The sequence below is a fragment of the Rhinoderma darwinii genome, chromosome 1 (assembly GCF_050947455.1).
Source record: "Rhinoderma darwinii isolate aRhiDar2 chromosome 1, aRhiDar2.hap1, whole genome shotgun sequence".
Taxonomy (NCBI): domain Eukaryota; kingdom Metazoa; phylum Chordata; class Amphibia; order Anura; family Rhinodermatidae; genus Rhinoderma; species Rhinoderma darwinii.
Window position 1 is genome coordinate 93,443,116 of NC_134687.1, and position 27,549 is coordinate 93,470,664.

General features: G+C 40.1%; 1 protein-coding gene across 18 annotated transcripts in view; it reads right to left on the bottom strand.

The window, feature by feature from the left end:
* Positions 1-27,549, bottom strand: part of TENM3 (teneurin transmembrane protein 3) — a 1,030,160-nt gene that overhangs the window by 31,543 nt on the left and 971,068 nt on the right. For all 18 annotated transcript variants that reach the window (XM_075860221.1, XM_075860218.1, XM_075860216.1 and 15 more), the window contains 3 exons: positions 8,148-8,380; positions 5,430-5,584; positions 4,004-4,878 (listed from right to left, as the gene is read on the bottom strand). In XM_075860221.1, coding sequence (XP_075716336.1) covers positions 4,004-4,878; positions 5,430-5,584; positions 8,148-8,380 — 1,263 coding nt within the window. The remainder of the gene's footprint in view (positions 1-4,003; positions 4,879-5,429; positions 5,585-8,147; positions 8,381-27,549) is intronic.

Below are 27,549 nucleotides of genomic sequence, written 5' to 3' on the forward strand. Positions count from 1 at the left end.
AATTTATTTGTTCTAGAATTGTAGAATGACTGACAAATATATGATCTGTCTGTTCATTATATGTCATTTATTCCACTATTTAGAGCGTTACAATGGCACAATGTTTAGTAACATTTATTTTATACCGATTTTATACCTACAAAAAAATTTCTAATAATTAAATTGGGAGTGTGGTATATGAGGCATAACACCATATAGTGCGGATTGCCATGATAATCTCTGTGATTATTATAAATTTTCGCTTTCTCATTTTTCAAGAGGAACTACAACTCAGTTTTAGTAAATACTTGTATTTCCCACAAATTATAAATCTAAAGCATCTTTTCTTTGTTCTGTACATTGTGCCATTCCTCTGTTTTTCCTCCAGGAAACATATGAATAAATTGACAACTCCCCTTGTCAATAGGGTGTGTCCCGACACCGTCACACTGACTGCACAGTATCAGAGAATGTAGGGACACACTCCATTGACAATGGAAATGATAACACCCAGTTTTCAATTTATTCAATATATTTCCAGGAGGAATAACAGAGGAATAGCACACAGTTTTAAGAAAAGATGCTCCAGAATTCTTTATTTTATGGGGAATGCAATTATTACTTAAACAGACATGATAGGAGAGGTGGCAGGTCCTCTTTATAGAGAGATCAGCAGCACAATCAAATTCTTTCTCCGAGGGGAACAAGGTAGACAATCCCAGCCAGCGATGGTGCAAGCAGCGTAAATGTCCCAGTTCCAACGGAACAACTTATACACAGTAATAAGAAGAAAGACTGCAGCACTCAGGTATCCAAAGAAGTGTAGGTTTATTCACCAAGCATAAAAAACTGCAACGTTTCAACCCTTATTGGGTCTTTGTCAAGCATCCTCTTTATAAGTCAACTCATCCGCAGACTATATCCCTCTCTTAATGTTTTGGCTGTGTAACTTCTTTTTAGTTTAGCACAACATTATCTCTGATTCCAGCTGAGCCGTATTGTCTAATAAGAGTCTTGTGTATTCTGGAATGAAACCTGTTTCACTACAGACTCAGCCTTCTACTCAGCTCCTCCCTATACTTTACACTGAAGCTGTTTTTTCTGATTGGCTGCTGTAAATAAGCACAAGCCCAGCACAGGCCCACCAAGAAGTCAGTACATGTTGAGGTGATTTCCTTTACATTTAGAATAGACCTATTATAAACTATACGCAACTAAACCATCAGTGAATTAAAGGAGATTATCAGGTATCTACAAATACTGAGGCAAATGACCTTCAATGTGTGGGTGGATGGTTGGGCAGAGGCGTAACTATAGGGGCAAAGCCACACGTGGCGGAATTGCTCTTGAATTCCGCTGCGGACACTCCGCAGTGTTAATCCGCAGCGGAGCCGTTTCTCCATTGACTTCCACTTCTATTTAGTAGGGTTCGCTTAGACGAGGCTGAAAATTCCGCTGCGGAGCATAGGCTGCGGTGCGGAATTTGGTGTCCGCAGCATGCAATGGATGTTGCGGAGTTGTGGCGGACTGGTTGCGGACTCATGGCGGAATTTCTCCATTGACTTCAATGGAGATTCTAATTTCCGCAATGAAGTCCGCAGCTGTCATGCACATGTTATGTGTGCTGCGGATGCGTCTTGCTTTTTTGACATTACATTTCTTCATTCTGGCTGGACCTATGTATTTCTAGGTCTACAGCCAGACTGAGGAAGTTAATGGGGCTCCCGTAATTACGGGAGCGTTGCTAGGAGACGTCAGTAAATAGTCACTGTCCAGGGTGCTGAAAGAGTTAAGCGATCGGCAGTAACTGTTTCTGCACCCTGGACAGTGACTACCGATCTCAATATACAGCAACCTGTCAAAAAAATAGAAGTTCATACTTACCGAGAACTCCCTGCTTCTGTCTCCAGTCCGGCTTCCCAGGATGACAATTCAGTCTAAGTGACGGCTGCAGCCAATCACAGGCTGCAGCGGTCACATGGACTGCCGCGTCATCCAGGGAGGTCGGGCTGGATGCCGAAAGAGGGACGCGCTACCAAGACAACGGCCGGTAAGTATGAAATTAGTTTACTTTCACTAGGGAAAGTGCTGTCCCTTCTCTCTATCCTGCACTGATAGAGAGAAGGGAAGCACTTTTACCGCAGTCCGCAGCAGCTAGTCCGCATCAATTTACTGCACATTTTGGGCAGATCCGCCGCAGAATCTGCAACGTAGATTCTGTGCGGCATTGATGCGGACAGTTGCGGAGGAAATCCGCCACGTGTGGGCATGCCCTAGGAGTGCAGAGCTTGCGGTTGCACCTGGGCCAAAGAGCCAAGAGATCAATACTGGGGGGGGGGGGGGGTGAGGTGGACATCTCTTTTACATGTCATAATGATCTACATGCAATAATCATCCTCATTTTCAGGCTGAAACATTTTGTATGCTGAAATAGGCCACAAAAATCAGTCAGTAATCTATAAGAAACCTGATAACGTCACAAAGATGTGAGGCGCTAAATTTTCTCTCCACACAAAATAAATGGCTCCATTTAGCTATGGAAACATTTAAATACATTTTTAGTGTGGTTCACTAAACTATATTTTTCCTTTCATCTAATATGTGTGTTTGCTTTGTCTTGAATTTTTCTTTTAAGAAAAGCGAATAAAAATAATGAATATAACAAAAAAAAAACACCTTTATTAGTTTTGTAAAAGGTATCAGTCATTAAGGAATTCCATCTTTCTTATTATTGATAGTAAAGAAAGCAGACACTGAATAACAAAAATCAATTCCACTCCAGTTTATAATGCCATATGTGTTTACGTAACCCCCTGCTATTTCTAATTATGTCATTTTCATGGATGGAGTCACTTTTTCTGCTTTGAAAATCCGATAGAGATAAAGTAGTAAATTATCATTTAAAAAGGCGCCGTTGATTTCTCCCATCTTGCTGTTTGATGCCATTATTGAGTCATTATTTTATTGATTAAGTACTGTTACGCTAGAAAGAGAATCATTTTTGTCTAATTAGGAAGGAAGAAAACCTGTTTTTTGAAACTTATATATTGGTGAAGCCACAACAATAACTATCCATAGAAAATGAGTATTGATTTATGACACACCAATCCTGTCTCTGACCATGATTTTTTGCTCTTAAAGTCTATGTAAACCTTTGAACACTTTTTTTATTTTAATAAAACAATCTATTATCGTGTTTTAAGCAACTTTGTAATTGCTTTTTATTAACACAATGTTTTACTTTTTGAGATATAGCTTCTATGTATCGTGGATACATAGAAGCTGTATTGTGCACTCAAATTCGAATCCGTCAGGTCAGCGGGACTGACTGCTTCGGTGACAGCGTGTCCTGCGTGTCTGAGACATGCAGGACCCAGCTGTTATTGATCATATCTAAGTTCATAACTTTGATGTGATTGATAACAGGTGGATCCGGCTTCCGGCAGTTCTGCTGACCTGACGGATTCGGCTCAGAGAGCAAGATACAGCTTCTATGTATCCAGGATACATTGTTTTATTAAAAAATAAAAGTGTACAAAGGTTTACATAGCGTATAAAGAGTGGGTAAATGGCAGAGCACGCATGTAATATTTCTCTAATTAAATAGTGTAGGTTTCTGTGTATTTTTAAAGCAGGATTATCCCTGTCACACTATTCTGTTAAGCAATTTTAATACATTGCTGTGGTGTTTTTGGTGCTATTGTGGTGTTGGTGACTACACCATGTAGTGTTCTGTCGAAATAGCTCTGGGCATATTTCCTAAAGCCACTTTAATCTCAGGAGAAGAAATGAAGTAAAGCCACTGCAAATCTCTAGTTTGAATTTCTTCACGTATTTCCATATAAAATATAAAAAAGAATGGATATTTCCAATACTGATGTAAATAGAACAAGTTTCGATGACAATACCTCATTGCGCTGATCATAGAGTAATGGGTACATGTCTATAAATATAATGGAAGGGTGCTTAATAATAATAATAATAATAATAATAATGAAGTAAAGAAATATTACTAGTTACTCACTCAAAGAAGGTTGTCCATCCAGTTTCATCACTTTTTGTTGCAAGGAGACCACTATTGCCATGGTAGGTAAATAATACCAACTCTTGCCCTTGGGCAGTCATGCTCTTCAAACAGCCATTGGTACCAATTGTCAACCAGATCACTTGATTGTCAGGTGCCACAATTCTCACTGGCATGCGGTTTGGGTCTCTTCTGATGCGGAGGGTGTTTCCATTGCTGTCAGTCACTGCTGTTATGTCATTTTCATTGCTGTAGCTGAAGTTATATAAATAATCTCCAGTTATTAAGCTCATTGTGAACTGATGGGTGCCATTGACATCAAAAATATAAAGTTCTTGATCAGTTGGGGATGCAACTTCATAATAATTAATTGAACTAAGCACAGGTTTGTTTTTGGAGACAGCACGGATTCTAATATTGCCCAGATCTGCAATGTATAATGTTCCATCTGGGGAGGCAGCAAGCGATGATGGGGCACTTAGTTTGGCATCTTTTGCATAGCCATCTCCATTTTGATAGCAGTCACAGTTGGCATCATTTTTACAGTCACACTCCGATGGTATACCAGCGACTAACGAAATCTCCCCATCAGTAGTAACCTGTCGAATCCGATTTACCTTCTTTTCATCAGTTTCTGTAACGTACAGCACTCCACTGTAGGATACTGATATAGCCGTGGCAGATTCTAGTATTGCTTGAACTGCAAATTTTCCTACAGAGTATTCAATACCTGGTACTTGGCAATACATTGGCCTCCCTGCAGCAATGCGGACTTGCCGATTTTCAGTGATTTGTAATACCACGTTATTGTCCAGAACATATATAGAGTTGTCCATTGGATTAATGGCCAAATCTGTGGGCCATTCTAATCTTACCTGTAGAATGCAAAGTGACAAGTGTTATAAAAAGTGTTTTTTGCAACAAAACAATATGCAAAGTCTCATTCGCTGAAATATGTAAGCTATTGAACTCCCTCCCCATCACAATAACCACCGCCCATCTAAATCATCCTGATTTTAGTACTACAGCTCAATTAGTTGGGAAATATTTTAGTACCTTTCCGTAATTACTGCATATATATATATATATATATATATATATATGGACACTTTATATATATTTTTCTACTATACTATAATAGTGCAGACGGGGCATTTCATCATGTCTATAAGATCTTGAATTAGTAGATTTCATTCTTAAGACATTTACATTATTAGAAGACAAAATAACGATATCTACTAGACAAAAGATTCGCATGAGCCTGGCATAATAATTAAACACAAAATATATAAATGTGGAGTGATAGTGATACTGAGTTGCTCACTGTACAATCATTTGATTGCAAAATGTGTATAGTATACAGTATATATAGTATAAAGGAGACAATGCATTAATGGCTTCATCATTGTAATAGTCCGTGTAGTACCTCGCTGATATGCATGCTTGTGTCACAGGTCAGAGGCCGTGCTGAGGTCAGGTCATTTGATCCAAGTAATGTTGATATGATTCCATTTTGATCTACTTTTCTGATGACCTTTCCATCCACAAAGTAGATTAATCCATTTTTATCCACAGCAATTCCTTTATGGAAGGAGAGAATAGCTCAGAACCACATATAACAGAGATCACTAGTTACAATTAACCATTTCCTTATCTGTTGCCAAAAATATTACTGCCAAGCACAAGGGTTAAAACATGAGATAAGGTTAAGTATGTGTAGAAGAAATATTCTAAGGTAAATGTCACATAAGCTGAGTGGTGACTTTAGGGAAAGCTGGATGGCAACTTTTGTAGAAGCAGTACTGGCAGACATATTTTTGTCCCCACATTTTTAAGAGACAGATACAACTAAGAAATAGCTGAACTTCTTAATGACCGAGCCAGTTTTGGCGTTAAAGACCACATTTTTTTGTTTTTACTTTGCCACATTCGGAGAGTCATAACTTTTTTGTATTTTTTCGTCGATGTAGCTGTAAGAGGGCTTGCTTGCATTGTATTTGGGGCATATATAACTTATGGATCAACTTATTTGTGGGGAAATGGGAAAAAAATTCAACATTTACGCTGTTTAACGTGTGGCATAAATAATGTGTTTCCTTCATTCTATGGGTTTGTATGTATCTATACCATATCTATGCCAAATATGTATTTTTTTAAGTACTATTGCACAACAGTAAAACATTTCATAGACCAAAAAAAAGGTCTTTGTAAGGCCCCTGGCTGCCAATGCAACCCATCGACATTTCTAGGCGTATCGATGGGGTGACAAAGGGAGCTTTCTCCCTCTTTCTAACCACCTAGATGCTGCAGAAACTATTGACCGCAGCGTCTGAGTGGTTAAATAGCCGGGATCAGTTGCTCTGATCCCGGCCGTTGCAGCCGGCTGCAGCTGTTGATCGCACACACACAGCTACTGTGGCTATGCGATCACCATGACATAACTGTCACTTATGCCTGCTGTGGCCAGTGATTGGCCACAGTGGTCACATTTTTTTTTAAACTTAACTGTACTTCTAAGTTAATCCAAGACGTATAGTGACTTAACAGTTAATAGAATGCCTAGAAACTCGTGACATCATTCAGTGACTTAGAAACCTATTTGTAATCCCCCTCCTAGGGCTTTATGGTACCAAGTTAACATTTTCTCTTATGATATTGGGTCCCCTATGGAGTGTTTTCAATGTTAATGCATAATGTTCCATTGTATGTGTTTAACTCATACTGTTTATACGATTGTGTCCTTATCCATACGTTTATATTGGAAATCAAAAAACGTTTTCAATAAATATATAATTAACACCACCATCAACAAACTTTTTCTAAAAAAAATGTTACTTTTTGTACCTATGAGTACACACAAAATAAGTCTATCAATGGGGAAAAGATTTGATATAATTAGAAAACCGGTAACACTTTTAGAAATTTTTCACATCAAATATTAAATCGGCATACACAGCTTTCCTTGTTTTACGGGAAACAACAGCTCAGCCATTCATTTTTACATTAGTTTTCTCTAACAAAATGTCCTTTATGTCCAGAACCATCAAAAATCTCTTAGACGTCAATTATATGAGCCACATGCTGACAGCAAATTCCTCGTATAAAAAAGAACCAAAAATCTTTAATGAACACCACTGTAGAGAAGTTGCCATTTCATGTTTTAATAATGTCCAGAATTATTAGTAACGGCAATATATACGATATACTAGAAAGAGGGATGTGGAGCTAAAGAAAAAATAAATAAATAAATCTGGGGACTTTGTATCAAACACAGTTATTATTTGGCACATTTTACATTTTAGTTTGGATCTTCTCCACAGAACCATCTTCATCAGTATACTTAGTAGAGCCCTTCAGAACAGAAGCCCTATTTGTCATACTTCACATTCACTAATCTCGAGTTTCCTTTCAATACACAGGTATGAGCTCTCTTTTCTGATGTTTATCAAACACATATCTCCAAAAATTCAGTTCATGTTGCATGGGATTACCGGGATAGGCAGTACCCCTCACAAGTACAAAATATCTCAACAAACTAGGTCAATATCAGAGCAGATATCAGCGGGATGCACTTTTAATTCACGAAGATCATGCATCATAAATGGCTTAAAGGGTATGTTTACTTTTTCACATCTTCTGACATGACATTGAGATATGAGATGTCAGAACATGTCACCACTGTCCACTTTTTGCATGTCCAAGTTATACTAAAAAGAGTCCCAATGGCCCTCTCTTTAAAGCAAGGTTGTCTTGTTATCTGCCTTTGGGCCCCCCTCAGTCACGAGGTCCAAGATGCAACTGCAATCTCTACACTCCCTACAGCTACGGTATCATGGATATTGCACAATGGTATACTCATGCTAACTAGACCTTTCTGTAAGGAGGTGAACAGTTGACATCACATTAAGTCAAGAAATGGGACAAGGTAGAGTATTTGAACTGGGATCCTGGAGCTTTATGCTATGCCTCTGCTGTAAACTAATTCTAATATAAAAGGTGACATTACTTTTTGCAGAATATATGGATACACTTGACTATACAGATTTTTTTTACTTAAGAAATTCATGTTTTTTCGGTATAACAATTGATAGAATATATTTGATGCCAAAATACAACACGATACAGCAGTATTAAAGCTACTAACCTTTCGGAGTAGTAAGTGTTGCTTCTACAGCCTTTCCCCCTTCTCCGCACCGCGCCTCATCAAAAGGGGTGCACTGCTCCCCTGTGCCAGCAATCACTTCTGCATTCTTCATCAAATCTTTCGCTCCCGTAAGTGACTTGGGATGGTATATTTTGCGGGTGTTTGCATCAGACACATACAGATCTCCTGTTACAGGATCAGTTGCCAGGTAATAGCGATGAGCTAAGTTGCTACTGTACAAATAAACAATATAGAGAAGAATAGAGTCAAGGAACATGTAACATTGTATTAATGACATTAAACATAAAGGCAATGCATCAATTCACATGGGTCAAAGGGTTTGCCATCTTCACACAACTGTAAGTCCTATTTGCTCCACAGCTACATACACAGCTTTATATTTGCTTTTGCGTTTTGCTTATAACAGTAGCTCTATAGACTTCATAACTGTGTAATAACTAAATTAAAATTAAGCAACATTGCCTCATGTTACTAATGACTAGGATTTCATGTAGCGGTTTTAGCTATAACCAGATTGCCAATGTCTGTCAATCACTTATGAGTAAATGGACAAGATGATCAATCCACTGTATCTGGCCAACATTTGAACTGCTAATAAAGGTTCTGATACACTCAATCTAAACTGTTACTAGTTTGGAAATCCCCATTATAGTAAAGAATAAAATATTAGTATTATAGGAACACAGTTTTCCATGCGAGTATTACGTCTATATGTGAAAATGGCCAGATCAGATGATAGGACTGATACTGAATTATTGGGATGTCTATATGACCGGTTGCATCCAAAATGACAACCAATATGACTACACTTGTTTGTAATGTTTGATATGAAATTCTTCTCAGTGAACAAATGATCCCATGCCCTTACTCCACCCCATATCATTTTATAGTGCGGAGGTGCAAGATTGAGTAATGATATGACATCATATGGTTGGTCTAGGCAATGGCTATTCATATTGTGATTTACAATCTATGGATCATGCGACTAATAACCTTAATTTAAAAAAAACAACTTGGTCAAAAACAAATCAGGCCTGTGGTATTATTTTATCAAACTCAAGGTCCTAATAACAAGATGAATATATAGTTAGACAGACACTAAAGACTAGACATCATAGTCCACAATGATATGGTAAACCGCACACAGAACTATAGTAACAGCTTTTACAGGCAATGCGGGCATTGGAGTTTGTGTCAATTATTGATGACATGACAAATGCTTGATCCTGCTATATACAGAGATTATAAGACTATGTTTTTTTTCAGAGTGGTATCCACATTTTTTGCGGATAGCAGACTGACTCATTCCTTTCTACGGGGCTATACACACATCAGTGATTTTTGCAGATTTTTTGCACTGTTTCGCAAATCAGGGCCTGTTCACATCACCGTTTGCTTTCCGTTCCAGGGTTGGTGACAAACGGAAACCATTAGCGATGTTTCCGTCACCATTGATATCAATGGTGACTGAAATGGAATCTGTGGTTTCACTTTCACTTTCTGTTGCAGGGTTCACCCGGCGGAAACCTCAGACGGAACCCCGGAACGGAAAGCAAACGTTCATGTGAACAGGCCCTTACAGAACATATCCTATCCCTGTCCATTTTTGCGGACCTGTGCCGTCTTTCAAGTCTATGGGTTTACAAAAATAGCGGACATCACATAGAAACCATCCATGTGCTGTCCGCATTTTGTGGATACGTTGCTAAGAAATGCCTGGAAATAAGGATGACACGGAAGAAACATGGCCGTAATATACGAACATACAGGACAGTTGCAACGGAAGGAACTAGGAGGCATTACAGACTCAAATACGGACACTAGGATACATAGGTTGCGGCCTGATGAACGACAACGGTCGTGTACATTAGGCCTTAGTGGCAGTTCTCATTTAAAGGCAAAGGAAATCAGTGAATCATTTAACTTTTTTTCCATGCTAGCCTTCCTAGATAAATATATGCAGTAGATAGATATATATATAGGTTTAAGACGTGATAGATAGATAGATAGATAGATAGATAGATAGATAGATAGATAGATAGATAGATAGATAGATAGATAGATAGATAAAATGCATTAAGCCCCCCATAAATGTTTCCTTTTTACTAGAAACCTTTCAATTATAAGACACATTGAGTATATAATTTCATACATTTGCAGCTTTTACTACAATAATTGCAAGGTGCTAATTTTATACTTTTTTTTTTAATTAGCACCAGCACATACCTGTGATTTTTCCTCGCTCACAGATATTAGAGGGTATTAAAGCAAAATGACAGGCTTGGTTTACGTGTTAGAGCGGATTTCTAGGATCATGCCTGGCTTTTGTTCATTGTGTTGCTGAGCATTGTAAGCGCGGCGGCCGACATGCTGCATAGTGAACAGACAGACAGCTCTAAAATTGCCCTTTTAGTAAACATCAGTGTCACTAATTTGCTAGAACACACGTTCAAGTGAGACATTTTCTATGAGTAATTTAACATTGTTCTTCTTTTCTGCAATGCATTTAATCCTGGTGTGCAATTTTCATTAAAACATGCATCTTTATTCATGTGGCCCCAGCTAAATACGCCATTCATTTAGAATAATCAGTGAATACTGTAGAATTTTTTTAAAATAGCTGTGATCGTGCATGTCAAGCAGGGCACCATCTACATACAGCTTCTTTGGATGGCTATGAAATCTTGAGGAAGTAGTAGCATGCTGTTCCCTTAGCCCCCTAGCTATGCCCCTGCCTTAGGGTGCCAGCTCTCAGATTAGCTTGGGGCAAGGTAACCCACATGTCACAGTGGCAGTAAGACAGTTTCTCATACATTTGCATAATGGAAGAGGAAAGTGAAAAAAGCATTGATAAACAACTAAAACTTCCATTGATTCCGTGCAGAGATGTTAAAATACACTAGGAAACAAACTGAGTTAAAAAAAACCTGAACAACATTAATACTTCGGAACACTAGAGCACGTACAGTGGTATTTATTCATCATAAAATAACCCAGAAAAATGTATTTTGAATAAACTTCCACATCCGGTGCATAAGGCTCCTTCATACTGTATGTCCACATTCAACGAGCTGTATGTGCTAATAAAATGTTTCGTTTTGGGTGTTTTTAAGGAAAAGTTTAACCCCTTAGTGACCACTAATACGCCTTTTTACGTGATTCACTAATGGGCTTTAGGCTAGGCTGACGCCTTTTCACGTCAGCCTAGTCTAAGTCCTGCACGGGTCTCCCGTGCAGGCAGGAGCCGGGGCTCTGCTGTCTGATGACAGCTGAGCTCCTGCTCCAACGCCCGCGATCGAAGTTTACTTCGATCGCGGCCGTTTAACCCGTTAAATGCCGCCGTCAATAGCGACCGCGGCATTTAACTTTGTTTACAGAGGGAGTGCGCTCCCTCTGTCACCCATCGGCGGCCCGCGAATGCAATCGCGGGTCTCCGATGGGGTGTCATGGCAGCCGGGGGACTGATAAAAGCCCCCAGGTCTGCCCTGGACATATGCCTGTTAGGACGCGCCGGAGGCACGTCCTAACAGATTGCCTGTCAGATTTACACTGACAGGCAATAATGCTCTGGTATACGAAGTATACCAGAGCATTATAGCAGCGATCGGAACATCGCACAGTAAAGTCCGCTAGTGGGACTAATAAAATTAGTCATCAAAGTGAAATAAAGATTATTAATAAAAAGTACAGTAAAAAAATAAATAAAACCATTTTTTTCCATAAAAAAGTGTAAAAAAAAAGTACACATATGTGGTATCGCCGCGACCGTAATGACTCCATTAATAAAGTTAATATGTAATTTAAACCGTAAAGTTAACACCGTAAAAAAAAAACGCAAAAAACTATGGCGAAATTGCAATTTTTTTCCATTGCCCCCCAAAAAAGTCATAATAAAAATGAATTAATAAGTCCCATGTACCCCAAAACAGTACCATTCAAAACTACGTCTTGTCCCGCAGAAAACAAGCCCAAAAAATCACTACATTGATGGAAAAATAAAAAAATTACGGCTCTTGGAAAGCGACGATGCAAAAACAAATAATTTTAGTTCAAAAGTGTTTTTATTGTGCAAAAGTCGTAAAACATAAAAAAACCTCCACATATGTGGTATCGCCGTAATCGTACCGACCCATAGAATAAAGGTAACATGTTATTTACGTCGCATAGTGAACGGCGTCAATTTTAAAACGCATAGAACAATGGCGGAATTTCAGTTTTTTTTTATAATCCCCCCCCCAAAAAGGTTAACAAAAGTTAATATAAAAATTATATGTACTCAAAAATGGTGCTATTAAAAAGCACAACTAATCCCGCAAAAAACAAGTCCTCATACAGCTGTGTAGACGTAAAAATAAGAACGTTATAGCTCTTTGAATGCGACTATAGAAAAACGAATAAAATAGCTTGGTCATTAAAGCCTAAAATGGGCTGGTCACTAAGGGGTTAAGAACGTGTCCTAATCCAGTTTCCTGACATGTGATATCAAGAAGCTTATAATTGCAATGAGGATTCATACATTTCCATTCACTTGTACACTGTACATTCATCTGTACGGTGCAGTAATATATTCCAGCAGCAAATCTTCTGAAAACCCACCATGTGTGAACATGAGCTTTAACGTTGTAAGCCTGTGGCTGGGAAAGTACTGGAGGGAGTGTATTTCTCACCTGGCTGGCTATGGGTGAGAAAAGGAATCCAAGAAATTTTGTTTTCCAGGCCTAGATTTTTGTCTAGCCGTAGTTTAGGTGACGCGTCTCTCTCTTCTGAACGTAGCCCCGCCTCCTGGGATGACGCTGTAGACCATGTGACTGCTGCAGCAGTCACATGGGATGAAACGTCATGACAGGAGGCCGAGCTGCGCTAAGAATAGAGGATCGCGTCACCAGGACTACGGCCGGGGTAAGTCGAAACTTTTTTATTAATTTAAAAAAGTACCCTTTTTTTTCTCATTTGTGATTTTTGCGGCAGAACCGCAGCATTTCCGCAACAAAGGAGCAGCGATCCCACAGAATAAATGGACATGCTGCGGCTTAAAAAGCCACACTGCAGGTCACTTTTTTTTTGCAGCGTGTGGATGTAATACGCTGCGGATTTTCCACAATAAAATGTTACATAAAATCCGCAGTGTTCATGCCTAGTGTGTTCCTACCCTAAGGCCGGAGTCACACGAGCGTGTGCTTTTTGCGCGCGCAAAAAACGTGGCGTTTTGTGCATGCAAAAGGTCCATAACAGCTCCGTGTGGCAGCAGCGTATGATGCGTGGCTGCGTGATTTTCGCGCAGCCGCCATCATTATGACACTCTGTTTGTAGCACGCGGTGCTTTTCTGTTTTCATTCATAGTTTATACTGCTGCGGAAGTGCTGGGCATGATTTTCACGCACCCATTGACTTCAATGGGTACGTGATGCGCGAACAATGCCCAAATATAGGACATGTCGTGAGTTTTACGCAGCGGACACACGGACACACGCTGCATGAAAATCACTGACAGTCTGCACAGCCCCGTAGAGTAACATAGGTCCGTGCGAGGTGCATGAAAATCACTGACAGTCTGCACGGCCCCATAGAATAACATAGGTCCGTGCGAGGCGAGTGAAAATCACGCACGTTGCACGGATGTATTACATGTTCGTCTGAATAAGCCCTAACAATAAGGCCCAGTTCACAGAGTTTTTGTGCCGTGATATTGACTCGCACACTGCGTCAGAATCAGCACCAAAAAACTTCCAAAACCGCCTCCCATTGATTTAATCTGAAATCAATGGGAGCCAGTCGCGGAAAAAAGAAAAAGCAGCACGTCCTTTCTTGCCGCGGTTCTGCCTCTGACCTCCCATCGAAATCAATGGGAGGCAGAAAATGCATTTTTCGCTGCGTTTTTTGTCTGCTGTCCTCAATCGCCGCGGGCAAAAAACGCAGCAAAAAAACGCGGCAAGATAGTGTGGGCAGGTCGAAATCTTTTTTTTCTGCCTGCAAATTACTCTGTGTGAACAGCACTTTGAGACACTTTACTCACTGTGTCAGAAGAGATGCTCCCACTCCAGTCCTCGTCAGGCGATGTCTTCGGTCCAGATGTCGTCCTTCACCTCCAGGCTCCAGAAAATTGATCGACGAACTCCTGCCGCCGCGCAACAACTGGACTCCTCCCCCTCTCCTTACGTAGCTACGCTCTTGAGGGAGGCGGAGGTGGAGACGGAGGAGGAGGAGGCGGAGAAGGAGGAGGCGGAGAAGGAGGAGGCGGAGGCGGGCCAGCAGGTAAGTAGTCTGTGCGCCGGGGATGTTCGGGCATGTTCTTGTGGTGCGGGCACGAGCAGGTTGCGCGCCGGCATACCCGCTCGTTCGCGCGCGGGCGCGCGCCTGCGGACCTTCGTGCGTGCGCGCTTGTGCGGTCGAGCGCGTGCGGGTGCGCGTTTGCGGTCCAGCGCGCGTGCGCAAGCGGGTGGTGTTTACGAGAGGGGGGCCCGCAGCTCACGTCGGTGTTTTACGAGAGGGGGGCCCGCAGCTCACGACATTGTTTTGGTGAAAAGAACAGGCCCCATTGCAGGGGCCTGTTTTTTTCTACCAAAGGCAAGTCGCGGCAGTTGCCGGGCCCCCCTTTCAATTACGTTTGGCCGGGCCCCCTACAGTAGTACCCCTAATACCCCCCTGATGGCGGCCCTGTAGGTGTTCTCATTGGGCTATTTAGGAATGCAGTCCAGTGTCAGAGCCTGGGAATCCTCACAAGGATAGTGTGGAAAGTCTGATCCAAGGAACATTGTACTCATGGTTTACTATAAGTGAGTAAACCTGCTGTTTAGTTAGTGCTCAGATGGGCCAGGTGTTTGTTTTAGCTATATGCTGCAAGTCTTATAGGCTGGATAAGCACTTGTTTTTTTTATTGGACTTCAATAAAACCAAGTGTGAACTTTAAACTTGAACGGTACTGACATTTTTATTGCCAACCGCAACCCCTATATGCACAGATCATGACAACGTTTAGATATCCCATGTTTGCAACTAATGGCAGAACTGCTGCATCAGCCCTTGAATGCCATTGTTAAGGAAATGTGAAACAGACAGACATAATTCATGTTTCAGTTAGGCACAAGAGGCACATGCCTATGGGCAGCTCTATGGAGAATTGTGCCTGTTGCTCAGGGTCAAGACTGGATCATAATGGATGCATTTAGAGTCGGTTCCCTAGTCTCCATTTAATACTTATATACATGTGATGTAGTTCTGTTTGTATATGATTACTATAACTATGTGCTAGGTGGGCAGATGAAATGCTGTATTAATATGAGGATGCTGATTGCATTACTGTGTGTATACATTTCAGGGGAAACATCATTTGAATTGAACTTACCAGGAGAAACAGTATGCAATTCTGAAAACCACTTTTAAAATTTACTGACTATGCTAAACACTTGAAGGTACAATCCTGTAAAAGTGCCCCCTATAACAAATTATGTGCCTCAGAAACTTCTTGGCAAATACGGATGCTTAAGCATATGGTGGGCCAGGCCATGTGTAGATAAGTAACAGAGGTTTATGTTTCAGGTTCCAGTGGTCACATGACAGGGCTGTGCAGGTCCTAAAGTTGCTAAAGATGCTGTTGTTGGCAAGCTGTGGTGGTGCTCCCTTGGGGCGTTGAGGTGCGGCCCGAAACGCCATTACTAAGATTGCAGGTCCCTTGAAGTTGAACTCTAGAGTTAGTGGAACGTGAGGCGTGAGTACGCCATGCTCGCACATTTAGGAGACGGGGCCAACCGTAGTTTACAACAGTAAGGCGCCAAATGCTGTTGGGCGTATGACTGTGGTAAAGGCAGTGACCGAGTCCCAAGCATTGATGCAGCGGAATAAGCCAGGAGTGGGCCAGAGACATTGCGAGTTGAATTCGGTCTGGCCATGGTAGTGTAAGGAGCCAGCTTGACCTAATTGAGTGACAGACAGATGGAGGCTGAATGCCGTGATCCTGAGCAGGAGTCGCAAGGAGTAAGCTACGACTGATTGGCTGCAGAAGGCCACCACAAGAGAGTAACAGAGACCTTAGGAGGTAATATGCGGTGTGAGAGAACCATTCTATTCCTACTCAGGATCCACATGTAATTGATAACGGCTGGATCCTGCGTGTCAGAGATACACCGGGCCCGCTGTTACCGAAGTCATCTGTCCTGCAGACGCAATGGATTCTGAGCAAAAGATACAGCTTCCATGTATCCAGGATAGATAGGAGCTGTATCTCAAAAAGTTTTTTGTTATCTTTTTAATAAAAACCAATTACAAAGTTGTTTAAAACCAGTTCAGGACCGGGCTACTTTGAGCCTTCAGGACCAGACACTATTTAGCGCTTTTTAGTACGTGTTAGTTAAATGGCTATAACTTTTTTATTTGTTGGGCTAACGACGTGATTTTTGCGATGTTTTTTTCCGTAGACAATGCAGGTTTCTTTTTGTATCGTTTTTATACACCTCCTTTTTGCTATTTTATAATTTTTATTCTTAAAGTTTGAAAATAATAGTTAAAAAATAAACTTTTTTACGTTTCAGCTATTTTTTTTTTGGTAATAACATAGTTTTACCCTAAAATAGACCTTTTATTTGTGATCGTCATTGTCTACAGTAAATTTTAATATATTGCATGTCTATATTAGGGTAATTGGGTCAGCGCTAGCGTTACAACAATGATTGGCGGGAGGGGAACGTTTTTTTGGGGTAGGTATTTTATGTGTATTTATTATTCATTTTTTTTTTGCACTTTGCTATTTTTTTATTACTATGGTCTGTCCCTCAAAGGTCAAAAAAGACATTTGGGGAACTTTATATATTTTTTTTCTTTCTTTTACACCATACTTTTCCACTGTAACTGGAACTGCACAGCAGCCCCTGTTACAGGGGAAATCAGCCCTCTCATAGTGACGATTGTCACTAATAGGGCTGTGCTGGGTCTAGTACCAGTCACATGAACACCGGGAGGAATAGAGACAGCGGCGCGGCCGCTGCCTCTATTGCTATACACAGCGTTCATTGAGCGCTGTGTAAAAGACATCGGAGAAGACAGAAGCAACGAAAGCTGCTTCTATCTTCTCCTCAGGGTCCCCGGCAGTCACTGACACTCAAGTTAAAACCCGAGGGGTAAAAAGTCTATGGCTCGGGTTTTAAGGACCCTGACCGCTGGCCGTAAAAACACAGCCAGCGGTCGGGAACCAGTTAAAAAAAATAAAAATGTATGCAAAGGTTTACATAGACTTTTAGTTGCTGCCTTCAAACAGTGTGTCTGCCTGCCATTCTTCTGTGTCTTCATATTTCCTGTGGGTGGGGTATTACCTGCCCCCCCCCCCCCCAATTCCATGTTACAGGCCCAAAGCCTTAGGATGCACTACTGAGAGATCCTGATGACAACATATTGTGGATTCAACTCACCATCTACATCAATATGTACTTGCTACCAGACAAAGTGGTTTTCTTATAAGGGACATTTATGACATACCCACAGGATATGTCATAAATGTCAGATAGATGCGGGTCCCACCTCTGGGACCCACACCTATCTCTAGAACGGGGCCCCCTAAACCCCGTTCTAGCTTTTAGTGCTTATGCTGAGCTACGTTGTTTCCGTAACTCCCATAGTAGTGAATGGCAGTTAAAGAAGCATGCAAGCTATGCTGTTTCCGTAACTACTATGCAGTTCTATGGGAGTTACGGAAACAGTGTAGCTCATCGAGTTACGCTGTTTCCGTAACTCCCGACCATGTAATCAGTAAGTGGCTGGGAGTCAGTGTGAGCACAAAAAGCTAGAATGGGGTTTAGTGGACCGCATTCTAGAGATAGGTGTGGGTCCCAGAACTGGGACCCGCATCTACCTGACAATCATGACATATCCTGTGGATATGTCATAAATGTCTCTGATGGGAAAACCCCTATAAATAGTGGTAAATATGTGTGCAAATGCGAATGGTGATTTGAATTCATTTTTTATGACTACACTGCAGCAAAAGAAAAATTTTGGATCACATCTAATAGTAGTACAGCCTCAGGGTTTAGGCCTGGAACTTCAGGCGATCATATCTGAGCATAGAAGTAAGACTGTAAAAAAAGGGTTGATACATGTTTAATGTACACTTAAGTGCCTGATATCAATTCCTGGTAGATCTCCTTTCAACTTTCTGAACAATGTGCAAACAAGATACAAATTATTTCGTTTGCTAAGACTTTTTTCATCTTTACTTTGATTTATAAAGAAATGTAATTTAATCACATTTTCCTTAATTTTGACCTTTTGTTTTTCCCTGTGCAATCTTGGAAGCGTTTGAACAGAATATTAAATATTACTAGGCCTTCATATCTTATAAATCGTATTCTAATCATACATTAAACATTAAAGATATTTAAATGTGACCCCAATATTACAAGTTTATCTAAGTAAAAGGAATTTTACAAAGAAATGAAAGATCAAATAAAAAAGAAACAAAAAGCTACAAATATTTAATACATTGCTCAGTTAAAATATCAATACAATGGCAAAATATGGGAAACCTAATAATGAGGTTGAACATATAGGATTAATTTCTTCTTTTCAGTTAATTTTTCTGTGTTGTGCAGTTATAGAACAAATAAATGTAATAATTTTGCTAAGGACACCGGAAAAATTAGCTCCATTTGTGATGAGTTTACAAATACAAAACTAAAATAAATCTGCATCTCTGTGCGAGCTTTAAACATCTGTTCACACAGTACATGTGATTTAGTAAAAATAAATACATTTATAATAAATTAACACATTCTTTATACCAAAAGCAGGAAGCAGTAATCCTGCTATTAAGAGGGAAATATAGGATGAGAATATTTCGTTCTAATATATACTGAATGCTGTAAGCATTATACTTGGTGATAAATAATAAAGTTCAGCTTGCCGACTGCACTTGCATTTTCTAATAACAGTGAGAGATATGGTTCAAGAGATTCTAAATAAATCCATTAAAAAAAATATAAAGGAGCGTGAACTGTACAGGAAGTGAATAGCAAGTTAACACCATATTGCTCACTGAATTATTTCCATACTTCCGTGACGGTCTTAGGTACAATAAGTAACCTCATTTAGGGGCTAATGTACCCAATTAGCAAAGTATTTTGCAGCAGAAATGTTGTTTGAGATTGGTTTCCTTCTTAATATTTTATCATTTTAAACATTAGAGGGCATGTCCACATATTAAACTACCCAGAGCAGCTTAAATGAATGGGCAGCATGCACTTAGAGAAAAAAAATGGGTTTATAGGTTTTTTATATTTAATTTTAATTTTTAACAATTATCCTGGGGACTAACAAATAGGAGACACACACTTCTTGTCTGTATTGGTTGTACAACCGGGTGTGTGTGCTGCAATGAATAAGTATTAATGGTCAGAAAAGTGTCAGTAGACTAATACAGACTCCCGGATGGGATGGAGAACCAGTCCTTCACATAAACCAGGGAGTGAAAGCTGATCTGTATACAGAGCCTTATTTCTGTGTAAACTGTTGCTATCCTGCCTTATCTAGGCCTTGAAGTACAATACAGCTGTCATTAAAAGGGTTGCTTCATAAAGACTACCCTGGTCCATACACCCTTACGAAATATAGAGGTCATATAGTTGGTCCCTGCGACTGTTCTGGCGGACTTGTGCTGTCCGGTCATATGAATGGCTGCCATGTAATGCTACATTTGCCCTGTAGCAGGTACTACAGGGGAAATGTCTGGCTGGTTGCAGCATCCGCCGACAAAATTTGTTGTTTGTCAGGGTGTCCTGGGAGCCTTAATCCCAGCGGTCAGTCTGAAAATGTTTACCTCTAATGAAACAAACCCTTTAAATCCTCCTAGCTTTGTCCCAATTTACACAAATCTGACAAAAACATTGCAAGAAACCGGTAGTGTCCACCAAATGTGTCTTCTGGTGGCTAGTGAAAAAACTAGAACATTTCAGGATTTTTTTTTGCAATGAAAAAGTCAGAGAAAACATTTTTTTTATTGATTTAAATAATAAGTTATTTTCTAATAATATTTAGGTCTATTGTACTAAAAAAATTGGTTCCGAAAACGCTTCTCTATCTATTACTTATTATAGTTGCTTTACATTTATCACAGAAGTCATTAGTAAGCGTTCATAGGGTTTACGTTGCTCTGATCCGGGGAAAAATTCACTTGTATTTCACTTGTAAAAGGTTTGTTGGATCAGGGTGAGGGATTATTTCCATCTATGGCCAGCTTTACTTTTCCATAGTAAAGGGATAGATATGCCCCTAAATGACCTTACTGATCATCAATGCTGGAGAGACATCGGCCCATTTATGGCTGCCCTTCGGGCTACCAATGGAAATGTCTGTCATATAACTTCTGGATTTGCTATAAATGTAATAAATAGCAGAACTTACCATGTTGACTGGGTCTCTGATATATCGTATAGAAGAAAGAAGCACTGAAGTTTATTGCAGACTTACTCAGCAGGGTTTGTTATGCTAGTTTTTAAGATTTTAACAAAACTTCCTTTTAGTGCAGCAGCCAAGATTTACTGACCATGTATCTGTAAAGAATCCATTATGGCAACCTATTCTAGACATTAGCTTGAATCAATATTTGTCCTTTAATCCTTTCCTTTTCTCTTTCCTCATGAACTGTTGGGGATTACCTTATTTCAGTGCCTGGGTATACGATGAGAGAATTAAAATAGAATTTTAACAAAAATTAGGTTTAGGAAGTAAATTTTGCACATTTTGGAATTTCTGCCAAAACAATATTAAAGATCGCTCTAAGCCTTAGAGTACCCTGTTAAAAACACTTACACCAGATTGTATATTCTGCATCTGTAGTAAAAAAAATACAGCTTTTTCTTTGTTGACTAAGCAACACTTGCTGAACATCATAAAATTGCTGCTCTAAAAAACCTTAGCAAAACAAAAAAGGGCAAAGGGCAAAGCCTGGCGCAGCAGGTTTAAAGTTCTGTACCTCTAATGGACGTAAAAATTACCGATTATATCTGGTTACTAATCATGCTATGTGAAACTGCATGAAGATGCAAAGTGCCTCAATATTCCCTCGTTTACGGGGATACTTAAGTGAAACATTATTATTAAGAAATCTTTACAGAGGCACTCAAATCCCTGCTAGGAGCCGGCATGCAGCAAATGCTTATTAAAATTGTTCATTAATAGGCAAAAACAACATGGGGCTTTATTTAAAACAATTAGCAAAACAAGCAAATTTTTTAGCATTAAATTGCTGCAAGAATAATCATGTGGAGGTGGGAAGTCCAGCTACTATTATTATTATCTTAACTTTAGATGCTTTGTCTTATTGCTCTAAACACAAAAATGCTAAAACTGAATGTTTAATCCTATGTACAATTAAAGGGAACATGTCAGCAGGGAACACCACCTATCTCCCGAATGTGGGTACCCCAACACCATCCCAATGTAAAGGTTTCCAGGAATTCCAGAAAAAGCCAAGATTGGTAAACTACGCTGCTTCCGTAACTTCCATATAAGTAGTGGAAGTTACGGAAACAGCACAGCGAGCTCGGTTGTTTCCGGAATTCCCATCCAGCTCTGCGCTGATTCTCTGCCTGGCGGTATGGGGCCGGGGGATCACGTTCGGAGATAGGTGCGGGTCCCAGAGGTGGGCCCTCTATCCGCACTGTCTGTCTGCGGTGTGCCTCTGCATTCTCTTGTTACTGGTAATACATTAGTTACGGCAGATTAGCACCTGCATATCCATTTCATGTTTTGGGAGGAGCTGATTAACTCTCTTTGTTTGTAGTATTTGTATGGGGGGCAGTGACTGCCTCCATCTTAGTCGTGCCCTCCTTCAACCTGTCCTGGGCTGTTTTTAATTAGAACACAATATATTCGGTTCCTACCTATACTGAGCTCACTGTGGGCTCAGTCCCAAGAGAGAGAGGTAAGTCTCCAAAATATGGATATAATGTCCAGTGTAGGGACCCCCTGATAGAGGTCGCCTTGTCGTGGCAGGTGGGCTTGCACAATTTGATCAAACTGGGCGCTAAGAACCTCACATTTATTAACATAATAACTATAGCACTAACACAATAAAGATGCATAATAAACAAAGTGTATATCTATCTATCTATCTATCTATCTATCTATCTATCTATCTATCTATCTATCTATCTATCTATCTATCTATCTTAGCGCCTGTGGTGTGCATCTGCATTCTCTTGTTAGGCCACGTTCAGATGTGGCAGAATGTTTCCACTGCAAATGTTGGTGCAGGTTCGGGGCAATTACGCAACGAATCTGAAGCAACATTTGCATATTTGACAGGTCATTCAGACGTTAGAGATATCACAGCAGACTTGCCACCGATTTCAGCTTTTGCATTGCATAGGCTGAATTCCACAGTGAAATTCTGCAGCTTCTCCGCAACATAATGAGCATGCTACAGAGGGAAAAATCTGCACCGCAGCCTAACTTCCGCACAGTTATTTTACGCAACGTTCGAACTAAGTTTCCTAAAAGTGTATGTAAACGAATGTAAAAAACGTCTGCTGCAGAATTCCACTGCGGACTGTCCGCAGCGGAATTCAACAGCAATTCCGCCACATCTGAACGTGGCCTAACTGGTAATACATTAGTCACGGCAGATTAGCACCTGCATATCCATTTCATGTCTTTGGAGGAGCTGACTAACTCTCTTTGTTTGTGGGTCCTGTATCCATCAGACATTTATGGCATATCCTGTGGATTTACCAAAAATGTCTCTCATGAGACAACCTCTTTAAACTTAGGGCATTTCTACTGCCCTATTGAATCTAGTAGCATAACTGGATAGCTCTCAGCAAGGGGCTGGAAGAAGTGAGGGCTGCACCCTTCATGTACTATAAAATGTGCACTTTCTGTTTATAAAGAGTTAAAACTGAAGCAAAGTGTGTCATGTGACCTTAATTGTTTCTTTGAAATGGCTAAAAGTGCTCAGAGAGGAGTACATAGGAAAAGCTATTTTCTATGGTGTGAGTCAAAAAGAACTTTGGTCTGTGATGGCAAACAGAACATGGAAACAATTTTGAAAAATTATTCTTATAGAGGTAAAAAAAATCTTACTTTCTTAAAGGAGTTGTCTCCATAAGATGGCATATGAATGTCATTGATAGCCCCCTCCCCCCCTTTGGGATCAAATTTGGTGGACTCAGTCCATCCATTTATTACAAGATTGGCCAAGATACTACAGGACTATATACAGGAGTATGTGACAAAAAATAGTATCATAAGTGACAGCCAGCACGGTTTTACTAAGGACAGAAGTTGTCAAACTAACCTGATTTGTTTTTATGGAGAGGTGAGTAGAAGCCTAGACAGAGGGGCCGCTGTGGATATAGTGTTTTTGGACTTTGCAAAGGCATTTGACACTGTCCCTCATAGACGTCTAATGGGTAAATTAAGGACTATCGATTTAGAAAATATAGTTTGTAATTGGATTGAGAATTGGCTCAAGAACCGTGTCCAGAGAGTTGTGGTCAATGATTCCTACTCTGAATGGTCCCCGGTTATAAGTTATGTACCCCAGGGTTCAGTGCTGGGACCTCTATTATTCAACTTATTTATTAATGATATAGAGGATGGGATTAATAGCACTATTTCTATTTTTGCAGATGACACCAAGCTATGTAGTAATGTTCAGTCTATGGAAGATGTTCGTAAATTGCAAGCTGATTTGAACACACTGAGTGTTTGGGCATCCACTTGGCAAATGAGGTTTAATGTAGATAAATGTAAAGTTATGCATCTGGGTACCAACAACCTGCATGCATCATATGTCCTAGGGGAGATACACTAGGGGATTCACTTGTTGAGAAGGATCTGGGTGTACTTGTTGATCATAGACTAAATAACAGCATGCAATGTCAATCAGCTGCTTCAAAGGCCAGCAAGATATTGTCGTGTATTAAAAGAGGCATGGTCTCACGGCACAGGGATGTAATATTACCACTTTACAAAGCATTAGTGAGGCCTCATATAGAATATGCAGTTCAGTTCTGGCTCCAGTTCATAGAAAGGATTCCCTGGAGTTAGAAAAAAATACAAAGAAGAGCAACGAAGCTAATAAGGGGCATGGAGAATCTAAGTTTTCAGGAAAGATTAAAATAATTAAACCTATTTAGCCTTGAAAAGAGACGACTAAAGGGGGGACATGATTAATTTGTATTATATGAATGGCACATACAAAAAATATGGTGCAATCCTGTTCCATGTAAAACCCCCTCAAAAAACAAGGGCGCACTCCCTCCGTCAGGAGAAAACAAGGTTCAATCTGCAGAAGCGACAAGCCTTCTTTACTGTGAGAACTGTGAATTTATGGAATAGCCTAATGCAGGAGCCGTCACAGCAGGGACAGTAGATGGCTTTAAAAAAGGGTTAGATAATTTCCTAGAACAAAAAAATATCAGCGCCTATGTGACTGTATAAAATGTGCTTCATCCCTTCCCTTTTCCCATTCCTTGGTTGAACTTGATGGACATGTGTCTTTTTTCAGCCATACTAACTATGTAACTATGTAAATATGTAACTATGTAAATATGTAACTATGTAACAGCAGCCGCTGTATGGCCTCCTTCAGCCCTCCCTCTATAATAAAAGCACTTCATAAAGAGATTTCGGATCATTATTGGGAATCAGGTTGGAAAAAAAATTGAAATAATTATCAGATACCATAGACGTTATCATTCATTTCCATGATCCAAATACTCTGTTTAGATCATAGCACAATGCGTACATTGCATGCTTACATGTTTCTAATGTGCTGGTAAACAAGGATTATAAATCATTGACTCTTATTAAAAGTTTACACCACATTTAGAGGACCATTTTACCTGACCCTGCTATTCTTTGGAAAATAATTTTGCAGGATTTACGGTAGTAACAAGTGAATTACAGTTAAAAAAATGCTATATTCTCCAGCAAACATTTTCTTACAGGGAACGCTATATCTGCCAATTCCTCCTTATCCTCCTATTACCTGCATCACTGCCCCTGTCTATTCACACAAACTGCTTGATGCTGTTACCCAGCCCCAAGGGCATGCTTTGCCACCAACTATTGGGCATGAAATGAGTCCTCCCATAAGGAGTAGCCATTTATAACTGATTCTCCTAAAACAGTAGCTACAAATGATATGTTCTATACTATAAACAGGAAAATGGAGTAAATTAGTATTTCATGTATCATTCTCTTTCTACCACAACACATTATGCATACGTGTTCATATAGTTTATTAAGTTCATGACAGACATTTTAACATAACCTTTAATATCAGAGCATCTGTCATTATTTCAGATGTGTCTATAGAAATAGTTACAATATATAATTTACTCAAATGATGATCATTATCCATCAGCATGAGTAAGAGTATATGTTATTATGGCATACAGTTGCTGAATAGAGGTATTTTTAGTGGTGCACTAGGACTCTGTTGAAATGCAACATCAGCATTAACATTGCACTGTACCCCTCTGTATATGTATAGAATGCAATGTGGGCGCAGTTTTCCGGCTGCAGTCAATTTGTAGCTGACTTCAACCTGCTTATGATATCACAGCCAGGACAACCTACTACATTATGGCATTCAATCTCAACGGTACATTAAAGAGATTGGCTGGTTTGTACAACCATTGGTAAATTTGTAGGTACAGCTTAGCCAGGGGATTGGTGATGTGAGCCACTATGACCAGCTGTTATTGGATGTGGAACCAAATTGAGCATTGCAACTAATGGCCCTGCCCAGTATCCTATGGATGCCTGCAGAGGCATAACTGGAAGTTACAATCTGTAACCAACCGTGTGTCATTTATAATACTGGTGTCATCTTATGTGGGTCTTTGGCCCCCTCATGTACCAGGACCTATTAACTCTGCACTCCTATAGTTACGCTCCTTGATGCCCTCAGTCCTTTCAAGTCCAAAGCTGACACTAGGCAATGCTTTAGCTTAAGGGCGGATTCAGACGAACGTGATTTTCGTCCGTGCAGCCTGCGTGGTATTCACGCGGGTCGCACGGACCTAAACAAGTCTATGGGGCAGTGCAGATAGTCCGTGAGTTTTGCGCAGCGTGAGTCCGCTGCGTAAAACTCACGACATGTTCTATATTTAGGCATTTTTCACACATCACGCACCCATTGAAGTCAATGGGTGCGTGCAAATCACGCATGCCCCACGGAAGCACTTCCGTGAGACAAGCGTTATTCGCGCAACAGCAGTAAAAGAATGAATGTAAAGAGAAAAGCACCACGTGCTTTTCTGTTTACAAACATCCAAACAGAGTGTCATAATGATGGCGGCTGCGCGAAAAGCACGCAGCCACGCATCCATATGAACAGGACACACGGAGCTGACACGCTGCTGCCACGCGCGCAAAACGCTCACGTTCGTCGGAATCCGCCCTAAGAGTAGGACAGATACTTTATTTCTGTAACATTCCCTAATAGCGAATAACCCCTTAATGACCTTGACAAGTGAAAAAGTTTTAGAGACATCATCTGAGCTGGATATAAATGAATGCTATCCCAGTGGGTAATCGGGTTTAATAAAGGTATGGAAATCCATGAAGAAACAGCAGGATTGATATGACACTAATAAAATAGAAGATTCCATGAAATCATATGCCTTCTTATGTGAGCACTGACATTCTAAGCAAGGCTAAAATTCTTATATGATGTACTCTCAGCTGCAAACAAGTGGTCCTTAAAGATTTAATCCATAACAGAAAATATACTGTTGGCTTCATTCATTTACCTCTTTCCCCCATCTCATTCCAGACTTCAAATTGCAATGTCTGAATCTCTTCCCTGGTAACGACTTTGTATTCCTCTATTGATTTTGTTAGTAAATTTTACTGTGAACTCTTGCATAGCTTGTCAGTGTCATATAGCAATTAAATAGCGATAGATAACACAGAGGATAATTCAAGCCTCACAATCCCTCAAATGGTTTAACTAGCCGTGGATGATAAGGATTGCTGTCACATTAACATTGCTGCCAAGACCCTATAACTCAGCTGACAGATCGGGAAATGCGTAAAAGAAACCTCTAACTTCTATAACTAGACACATTTACTGACATGGTGTCTAGTGATCCAGTTTTTTACTCCAGTAAGTGTTAGAATTAACTGGAATTGCCCTGTGTACACAAAGACTTGAGATGTCCATAGACATTATACATTTGTCAGATCACACTACCAGAACATCACTCAATAACTTATATAATAGCAAAATGGAGCAGCAGGTTGAATTCTTTCTACTGATTTCATTGATGACCCTGATATAAGAGGTACCAAAGGTATCATTTAGGCGCTCATTTCATCTGCTTCAATGGAAATAAGGATCTGGTCACATCTGCGCCAGGGTCCCGTTCCGAGTTTCCATCGG